General features: G+C 37.6%; 1 protein-coding gene across 1 annotated transcript; it reads left to right on the top strand.

Moving 5' to 3' along the window:
- Nucleotides 1-7,346: 7,346 nt before the first annotated feature.
- On the top strand, nucleotides 7,347-9,227 carry mRpL49 (mitochondrial ribosomal protein L49). The gene is made up of 3 exons (XM_022834114.2): nucleotides 7,347-7,759; nucleotides 8,418-8,493; nucleotides 8,824-9,227. Exons 1-3 carry the CDS (start codon nucleotides 7,475-7,477, stop codon nucleotides 9,018-9,020), a joined length of 558 nt encoding a protein of 185 aa, XP_022689849.2. The 5' UTR covers nucleotides 7,347-7,474; the 3' UTR covers nucleotides 9,021-9,227.
- The last annotated feature ends 1,831 nt before the right edge of the window (nucleotides 9,228-11,058 follow it).

Raw genomic sequence — 11,058 nt, 5'->3', positions numbered from 1 at the left:
TACCGTTTTAAGCCCTCATTTGTATGGTAGATCCAGAGGTAATGTATGCATTGCTTGTGATGTAAGGTACACAATTTTAGAAACTTGTGCCCAGTGCAAATGTTAATGTAAACGGGATACGTAAGCCCCGCATAAGTCATAATCGCAGATGATCTGTTATTGATTGAGAATATATAAGCAATATCTAGGATCTATTCAAGATCTATACAGTTTATGCTGTTTAGTGGACGATGGTAGTAGGTGGTATTCGTGTGAGGCTGAATAACGAGAGAGCGAGAGGCTTCCGGGTGAAGCTCTCATGTCGAAGCCATGAGACAATTCCACGAGGACAATAGCGGTAGCAGTAACACTGGGGTGCGGCCGCTCAATCGATTGCGGATGATGAGTCATATGTAGAGAAATATCTATTAGCGTAGAGCGGCATTATTTTGCGCCACTCTCAAGGCCATTGTACGAAAAAAACCGCCGCTGCCAATGGTTGGGAGGGTCGCGGTTACTCCATACGAGTCGACACCTCGACGGATCCCGACGCAATGATGGGCAAGCTGTGTCGATTCGGGTTCCAAAACGAAGCTTCGCTTACGCTAAGTCAATGTGGGCATAATGTCGTTTCTTTACCGGAATGAGTTGAGAATTTTACTAAGCCAGCCTACCCAATAAAAACAAATGCGAGTTCAATTTATTTCTAATGGAGGTATACAGTATCAACCTTGATTATTTCTTGGTCAGCAAACGCTTCACGTACGCGATGCGAGACGAATGTGTTTTGGACCGTTGTCGTACCAATCCAAAGATCGATTCGTTAGATGTGACGGCTGCATGCGATACCTTGGCGTAGTGTTGACTCTCATCGTATTGTTAGATCGTCGCATGGATGGACGGCGACCAGCTATCGATTTCGTGTATTCTCGGATGACCTTTATGGTTCGTGAAGTCGCGTCCAATGCATGGTATAAAGTCGCATGACCTGATAAGCAATTACTCATATGCACGTACGGCCCTTACTAACTTGAGTTCTATTCTAGGCTATTAAGTCAAAGACTATTGCCAATACCATGTGTTTCTACATAGTAGCAACATAGAGAGAGCTATTTTAATCTGTACGATGCTGACTGGATGCTTACCACTGGATGACTCCTAACATCAGTTCTCATTTAGTACGTGCCATGGCGGACTCACAGTACCACGATACTAGTGTTACCGTGAAGTTTCACTCTGTAATAAGGTTAGGATGGGCCAAAGCTCGCGTGTGGAGGAAAGCTTCGGTGCTACTCCAGCCCAACATTCAGCTGACTATGGAAGTTACGTGACGGAGAGTACACTTAATTCACGTGTGCTTATATCATCATATCAACAAAGATTTGGGTTAGAGATTCCGTATGTACCTGGAGAGCATGAAAACAGATCTTTCCATAGGAGATGTCCGCTAGAGTGAAGTGGATCGGACGATGTGCCATGAAGTGCAGGGTAAACGCTGCACTTCCCGGAGGGAGTGTAACAAAAAGGACAACGGTACTAGCATATCGGCTAATTTCTTCGGACGATGGAACGAGGTGAAACCTGTTAACCAAATAGGAAGCGGCGAAGGGCTTGACGAAATGCCAAGTAGGTTGATCGACACGATAAAGAAAATGGGGAAATATTTATGCTTGTTTTTTCCTTTTTTTTCTTTAATTTAACAAGAATATATATATATATATATCTTGTAAATTATCGGCACGAAAACGTTTGCTAGATGAACTTAACTCAGCGAAAGAAGGGTAGGTCAGAAGAAAAAATTAGCATTACGGTACTTATCGAGTAAATAACGACTTTATAAAAATATATTAGCCAAAGAAAGTCCGAGATTTTCCATATTTTTTACTGCACGCTGTTGCGTGCCGTTGTCAACAAAACCCAGCGACAACTACGCTATCTGCCGGGTTCGGCCAAATTGAAATTCTACCTCCTCAAAGAGTGCGTATCAATAAAAGTTGCTAGCAACATCATCTCTTAGGATTTCTCTTGGGTCATTCCGAAAATCTCATAATTTTTTTGAAAATCGTGTTAATTAATTTTTAATATTAGTTAATGTTTATTGGAAAAATATATTCCACACATGCATTTATACAGACACCAGAAAAAAACAAATACTAATAAATAAATTTATCTTCTACGAATGAGAGGCACAGGTAAGAGGGCACAGGTAAGAGTGGATAAAGGCCAAAGGCTTTTGATCGAACAAATCGGTGATTTGAAACAATAAATATTGATGTCCACAATAGGAGCATATAGTAGTAAGAAAAGGATTTCTTATAGTGGAAAATTTTATTGACATTGGACAAAATTAGCGGCAATTAATTTGAAATTTCTAACGTGAACGGGATTAGAAATTACAAAAAAATGCTTACATACATGACATAATTTAATAAATAAAAACAAAAGCATATAGAACGTTTGGTAAAGAACGGCCGTGAATAAGGCAAAACTCAATAGTGGATATCATTTTTCCTTAGTTAGAAGAAGTATCATATTAGAAGAGAAAGCATGGTCAGTACACAACTGATAGAGGGGGGAGTGGTGTTCCAATGATTTCTCTCAAATATTCCCCGTCGCACTACTCCCTTGGCGTTCGGTCGTCTGCTTAAAAAATTTGAGATACAATTCGTTTTCTGTATGGCAAAGGTTATCAAAAGGCCAATGACAAGCTATTGTTTAAATATCGTCGTCTATGTATACATACATATATATGTACATATATAAGTTGGAAATGGCGTTTTATTTATTATATAATGTCCTCGACAAACATCATTGTCTTAGCTAGCTATAAAACCGTTGATTTATAGATTTATAGTTCTTTAAAGTTATTGAAGTGCTTTGATAAACGTAGATCTGTGGTTACGTGCAAAATCTCAACTTCGTACTGTCGCGTTCTACAATAGTTGTACAACAGCTATTAAAAAGAATCCTTGAGTCGGTTTATAGTTTCGTAGTTCCAACATATCGATTATCAAATGAAATTTGAAAGACTAAAATTGTATAGCTCATGTCAGCGGCTAAAGTGTAGCTCGTCGCTAATTCCTTGTATTTGAAAATGTTTAGAATCCGATCCTTTTAGAGTACGGTTCCTCATTTTACTGCTAGAATGTGCGTCGCAGTTCCCTGTGGGTAAGCCCTGCTAGTTTTGAACATATACGAGTTAGGATATAGAAATATAAAACAGAAAATAAGTGGATCTAACTTCATCACAATAAACTTAGAAGCCGTATGTGATAAAGTAGTAGTTACTGAGAAGACTGCTGTAAGTTCTAAACGTGTCTAGTAGGCTAATCTCGCTAGCCATTCGCTGACTATAACTATGAATTTTCTATTAAAAATACTTCCTTTGACGACGAACAGACATAATGTATCATTTCACTCATTCGCGCCACGTGATAAATACATTTTTGGCATATATTATATTTGGGGATATAGCATCCCTGATAATCTCACTTATATGTCAAGGAGACAAACATAGAATTGGCAAAAAATACGCCTATCGTTAAAGCTGGCATAGACAAAAGATGAGTGCGCTCATAGTTATTCATACACGAAAGTATAATTTCTAGGGATCAAAATGCCATCTGCATATGAGTACTTTGAAATTGACCAATTATATTTAACTACATTGACATAAGCTGTAAAGTTTCGTTAAATAACAACAAAGAACTGTAGAATGGAACCGGTACGTCCGAGAACAAATAACAACTACTTTATCACTGATACATGACGTTCACGGTGGGTATAGTTGGAATTTTCTTTGCTCCTGTACATCTACGATGTACAAGAGCAAAATTATGTCAAGCCAAACACTGCATTGGCGGAGCTGGTGCGATGTCGACGTAATTTAGAAACGGGAGAGAGTCACCCACTAAACCTTAATGAAAACAGTCGAACCCCACGGGGACGGATCGATTGTGACAACTAATCATCTCGAAACATTTGTCGTATAGGCGAAGCTGTGTGCACATCGGCAATTAATACTATAAAACATCCATGGCGATATTGACCTAACGTATGAAACAAAAGCTTGAAGATCCATGTTTTTTGCTCACATTTAACTAAGCATAGCTGGTCCATAACGATTTCTTGGACGAGCCGCAGTTCATAATTAAGTATTTTTAAAATGATTAGGAATTTTAAAACGACCTTTCTGGTCATTTTGTCTGTTCGCGTCAAAAGCGATCCTCATCTAGTTAATCAGCTCTAATTAATACCAATGTTAACCAAAAGTTTCCGTTTCCACTAGCTGAATTTACCCTCAAAAACTAGAACCGTGTAAGATTTTCCTCCTCTAAACGAGAGGATTGTACCTGAAAATTATTTCTTTCATTCCACCTGTTATCTTTCTGAATAGCCATTCTTGAACCTGACCTAAACTAAGAAAAATTACTTGGTTGCGCTTCAAGGTCAACGCAAGCTGCTGATTTTTGGTATACTGGTATTTAGTTTTCGCCTAATTAACTTTGGTAAGGAAGAGCAATACGCCGTTGTCGCCATCGGGTCAACATGCATAGTATTAATGGGCGAAAGCCACGCTACTGTAATTAAGGAAAGTGCCATTCATCTCGGAAATAACTTGCAAAGGAAGATCGGTCCATATGGCGAACAATTTTGTAAATTATACTCAAGGCTAAAACAGTTCCTTGGGCTCCAAGAATGTTTCACCTTTTAACTTTAGTGCACTTACTGCTGTGTTTCTACTTAAAATCACTTTACTCATTGAATTCAATTATACTGCTGATCTGTGCCTCAATTCAGACACTCGACAGTCAAGGTCTGGCCATTCTGTGTTTCGGAAAGTGTCACTTTCTCTTAGTTCGACTACGTTGAACTTTCAATCGCGCCAAAAGCATCACTGAGGAACGGTTGGTTTATTGCGCTTTTGCAGCTGTTGTGCTAATTTAAGGTAAAGCGAGGTCATAATTGTTACCTTAAAGCAGACGATTTCAGTATGACAGTGTAGTGCAAATGTATGTTTTACTACGCATAGCTAGGTCGGAATCTGGACGTAGGTAAACTTTGTTCCGTGCTGGAAGGCAGCCGTCTGAAAGACTGTTTCCCCGCCGCGTATGTACTGGACGTAAAACTTAGAGGTCAAGCGGAGCTTCGTTTTTAAAATCTTATGCAAATATTACGCCGTCAGAAAAAAAGGCAAGTTAGCACTACAAAATTGTCAATATTTTTCAACCATTTCTCAAAATAAACGTTACATTTGGCAGGAAATGAAAAAACTAACACCTCCAGTTATGATTTCGAAAATACAACACTGTACATGTCAGAAATAGAAAAACCTATGCAATCTTTACAGTGGACTGCTTCACAGACCGACCATAAAAAGCTCACTTCTTTCCTGTTTATACAGGGATCTATGAAAATATTTTTCCACTTGTTTGCATACAAGGATTTTTCTTTGGCATGTTGTTTTTACCATAGTGTTTCCCTGTCAGGTCAGGGGCTTACACCAGCGCAACTAGAGAATCATAAAACAATTCAGCCATTTCCATTTACATATATATATATATATATATACTGCTATATACCTGTCGTTACCTAGGTAACGACATCTAAATTGGGACAAACTTTGGCGGGCTGTTTGTTCTAGAAGAAAGCCTGTTCCTTCCAGAAAAAAACCCGGAAAGTAATGTGTCGTTCCCGCAACTTGAGTGAAACGAAGCTACTATCCAATCTTTAAGCCATAAAGCTAACGGTGTACGCCAGTTTTCGCGCGGCTTCTATGCATTCGAGAAAGATTTTCATCAGACAAACCGAAAAATCCTCAATAGGTTTTAGGTCTAAGCTCCATTCTTCCATCTTGATACAGAAATTAACGGCCGTTTTAAAAAAGCTAGTTTAGATTGTGGATTCGTTTCAAGCGTCAGCGGTTAGACTTTTTGTACTGGACTTGTTGACCGTCTTGAAGCCCTGCATTTTTGGGATTATTGGCCAGCTATCAGTACAAAATTTAATTTCGCAGGGTCCTTCGACATACTAATGAGCTCATACCTAGTAATATTGCTTCACATACGGCTACCATTGAACAGTTACTTGAAGAAAAAGATCTTATAAATGACTGGCGAGCGGTTTAAACTCACTCGCGGTGAACGGTGATTAAATTAGCGGTGGCTAAAGGAGCGATACTTGTAGACACAAGTTTTTGAAACAAGGCATAAGAAGAAGTTTTGCCTTCTATATGTGGAATGTTTTCACAAAATTAAGAGACGACTGCCTATCCTGTATACATATAATGTATATACAAATTCTTAATCACTTATGGTCATGCATTCAAAATATATTCAAGCTTCAATCAGAGAACTCACTAGTCTTGTACCATACATGAAGAGACATGGCCATTGGATTGGAAACATTATTCTTAGAGAGCTTGTTAAAATAATGTTAGAATAAACTTCTCTAAGGTTCTCTAAGTTCTAAGGTAATGCGTATTATTCACATCCAGTCATGGAACGAAATCTAACACATAACGTGTATACGTTTGGTAAAACAATATAGGTAAAGTTATTAAATCAAAATTTATCACACATATTTATTGGAACTAAGGGCATTTAGAGATATCGAGAGGCTTGAAGCATTTACATGCTCACAGCTTGCTATTCAAATATTCTATCTGACAAACTTTATGCCAATGCATATATAGTTATATTCACGGGCAATCTTTTTTTGTCATAAAACCATTTTAGGAGTAGGACATCGGTGTTTCATACCTATTATTTCTAAAGCTAGTCCAGAAATAGGCCTCATCTGAAGCCTGTGTTCGGTTTTTATCGGTTGCTGAGTTTTATCATATTGTGGTATCATTTTAACGCATATTTCGTCTTACTATGGTCGATTTCATATGCAACATAGATTCTTAAATTGATATTCTACAAACCTGAAACATTTTAATAACGATGATAAAATAGTGATTGTTGTCATTAGTACAAAATAATTCCTCATATGTAGCATGTTGACTACTTAAAGATACCGAGCGTTAAAAACTTGAACCGAATAAAAATAAAGATCACTGCTAAGTAACTTAGGTGTCTACTCTAATTTATGAGAGTCAGATGCTTCTTTCAAATAGTGTGTTTATTATGGTAAAATAAATAGTCCAGAATTAGGTGATTATGGAAATAGCTTGAGGTTAGCAAAAATAAGGTCTTCTTGATATCTTCCCCTTCTGCTACATTTGATTCAACTATTACTGACCACTATCGATTTGGGGCGGTTTATCCATTGGCAGCTATAAGAAATTTCCACGTGTCTAGTACGTTGTTATTAAGTGCTCCATGGGTATATGCGCGGTTTCTATGACGATTTAACTTGTAAACAAACATGGCGGCATGCACGTACCGATATCCGAAGCCGAACACCGGCTGAGCTGTTGCTAATTGAAGTTGACTATTCGCGCTCGATTATTTATCTACTCGAGAATCTTGTCTGTTATATACGCATTACAATGCTGCGAAGATCTTCAAAGTTGTTTGTGCCATGCCTACAAGGTACACTCGTCCGTCTAGCGCTACCATCAGTTCAACCCCACCGAAAATATGCAGTCGAAGTACCTGATGAGCACCGGCACAATTTCGACCCCGAAAACCCAAATTTAACTAAATTTGAAGTAGTGGACGATCCCGAGGTGTGGAAGTATGTTGAAAGGATTTTACCACAAAGAACGATACCACCCTCCCCAAAAGAAGAAGGGGCGTCCGGCTGGAAACCAGCAAGACTTACTCGAGAGGAGGTATGTTTGTGTGAATTTTTGCTTGACATTGTTAAATGCACGTATATTTACACACACAAAAAAGATTGATTGCTCGAATTTGAAATTGATGAATTCAGCGACTTAATAGGCTTGCGTTTCGACATAGCAATACGCGTTTTGTACGATTATTGAGTAATTTCGGTGTTTCTTAATATCTGTGCTTAAAAGCAATTAACATATATGAGGGTTTTATAATATTTTTTGATACTGCAAAAATACATTTTCCGGTCGTCTATAGTGTAATGTGTCACATCATTGTATCATGTAGGGTTTAGTTCACACTTCGGAACGGTATAACTGACCTATTAAATCATGCGGATTTGTACTCTTCAGAGGCTTGTTGAAAAGTTGTATTGTTTGCGATTAATTAATCAAGAATGGAACGTATCTAGTTACGATAGCCCTTAGCAGTGTGTCTCTTTGGATAATTGTATGCCTCAGGACTGAATTTTAGGATAGTGACAATTGCGTATCACTTTCGTACCGAACTGATTTGACCTTTTTTAAGGCTATTGTACACAAACCCACATAATTCGAATTTATGAACGGTAGACCTAGTTTTTATGTATTCAATTATTGTTGTTCGATGGTAAGTAAAATAAATGCAAACAAAATCGTATTTTCGATTTTTTTTCAGGCAAGAAACCTACCTTACTTCGTAGCACGCACAAAGAACCATATGCTCCCAGTTTACCTCAAAGAGGAAGTGAGAGGTGAGTCCTTCGGCCAGAATAATATATTATTTGCTGTCTGTGTATCCCTGTAGCCTTATGCTAGTGCATACGAGCCGATCTTATTATTGAGCGTATTTAGTTATATATATGTATATACATGTATATAACGAGAACAATGTTTTTTTAGTGTTTGTAGAGCACTCATAAAATGAGCAAGGTTTTAGTTAGTATCATGAGGCATAAGTTTTCTTGGACCCTTGTATCTCATACCGTTCTAAAACATATGCTTTTAGACTTTTTTTTCAAATAAAGAAAACGTTTGTTACTCAATTAGTAACGCAATGTTTTTGTAATCCTTTTTCTCTTTAGGTCCTCGATACATCACCTACGTGTGTAAAGTTCATGGTGATCCATGGGCGTTGCGCAATGAATTAAAACTATATCTAGATGAACTGTTCCCACAACAGCATATTGTAACAAAAGTAAACGAGCTTACACAGAAAGTCGGTTTCAAGGGAAAATTTGTTAATGAAATTACCGAATTTTTGCTAAAAAAGGGATTCTAGAGTATTAAGAACGGTAGATCAGTGATTGTTCCTATTTATATTTTCCGCAATAGAAGTTAATCGAGCATGCTCAAACGCAGAGATCGATAAATAAACTAAAGGAAGATGGTAAGCATATACTGATAAATCGGGGATAGTCTACATTATAAAATAACTGCCGACAATTAACGACGTTTAATAAAGTTTATTTTATTGTCGTATAGTAGACTTCTTTGGAGTCATTTTTAATCGATCATTATATTTCGGACCGAATAGACCTAACTTTCAATCATGTATAGAGAATAATTTGTGACGGAATATCTTGTTGACATAAGAAAGATATGCTATAAATAATCGCTATTGTTTGATACTAAACGTGTGGATACGAATGCATGTAGCCCTGCTGACCAATAGCCACTGTTTCTACCGGCCTTCTGATTTAAACATCGACCTCGCTTGTAAACCGCAAATATGCGTCTACTCTAGCCGATTTTTACAAACGAAGGCTCTATTGTTTATATCCGCCAGTCGTGACATATTATTTAATACTGTGGTTAAGAAGGGTTTGTGTGCACAAGTTATAATAGCAGATGAAGGCAGAGCCAATTTTCTACTGAGCTTTCCTCCAGGATGAAGTGAAAGCGTGTATTTCACGAAAAACAAATTGATACTTTTGGGAAAATGTCGGCAAGATTGAAAATACGATCTTAGCCCGAAGTATAACCCATTGTTACTGCTCTTTTTTTTTGTTATCTAAAGGTGAGGAAGATGATGAAAGAACAATGAAACAAAAAAAATGAATGCTGTAAAAAAATATTATAGCTTTCGCCACATAATAGTTTTGCATAGAAAAATCAGTTGAATTTAAAATGTCTGTCTTACGGAAATAGAACTTATGTAACGATTGAAAAAGGGTGACAAGGATGAGCTCCCTTTACTTGATTTGTTTTCCATGGATCTAAGATCTCTAACTTGACGTGCAGCTGAGCTTAAGAGGGAAATGCAAAGAAGTAAAATAAATGTTCGTTTTCAAAGAATAAGCGAAAAGAAGGGTTTGAGGGGTATAGAAGCGCACGGTGCTAAAGGCCCCAACGGCTTCAAAATTCCTATTGATTGAATTAGTCGAAAGTGCACCATTTGTATGACAAGATAAAATTCAAATCGAGCAAAATTAAGCCAAAGATTTGTCCATTCTACGAAGATGTATGATATACAGCACATGCTTAAGCTTGGCTACGTGGCAGTCTTGATCATAATAAGTTACCGTAAAAGTAACCTTATTCTATTTCGCATTAGTACTGGTATTCTCAGTGTCTGGCCATTGTAAATACATTTTTCTTTGTGAAATATTAATTATCCTGTAGACGTCAATTTTTAATACATACAGTTCACAGTGTACAATTTCTATATAATACAGCTACACAGGTGGCGTATTTTTCGGCATATACCGAAAGACCTCTTGATGGAATACATCTTGTGCTTACATTGTTACTCATTATCTTAAAATTTTAGAAACCAAGCTTTATTTGGTTTATTCCAGTCTCATTTCTTTCGATCATTCTTTTCGGCGAACACTAGATTGTCATGTCATCGGGGCAGAAGGGGGTGATCTTTATATAAGTTTTCAATCAATGGAAGTTGCTCGTAGAAGACTAGAAATGCAAAAATAACAGTAGTAGAATAGGATGAATATATATAACAGAGTTTTCAGGCACTAGGGTTCATCTCATCGTCCGTGTTAGAAGTGAGCAAAACTCTACTGCTCCATTCCTATGTGTCATTAAATATGATGGATACCCGTGCCGCAAGCAATCTACACAAGACATGTTAACTAGACTCGGTTTCCTCAACGACCTTTAGGTTTGCAATAATCACCCTACGAAATAGAAACCGAGATTTGAGTGTCTAAAGTATCATGGACTTACTGTGAAGCAATCCGCCACGCAGTATCTCCAAAAAAAGGGGAGATTGAACAAACAAGTTCAACGATGTAGTAAGTTTCTCTATTTTGGGAAGCAAGAAGGGTGCTTTATTCTCACGCGGGTTAATTACCATTAAT

The sequence above is a fragment of the Varroa jacobsoni genome, unplaced genomic scaffold, assembly GCF_002532875.2.
Source record: "Varroa jacobsoni isolate VJ856 unplaced genomic scaffold, vjacob_1.0 scaffold_499, whole genome shotgun sequence".
NCBI lineage: Eukaryota > Metazoa > Arthropoda > Arachnida > Mesostigmata > Varroidae > Varroa > Varroa jacobsoni.
This window is presented reverse-complemented; position numbering and strand designations above follow the sequence as displayed.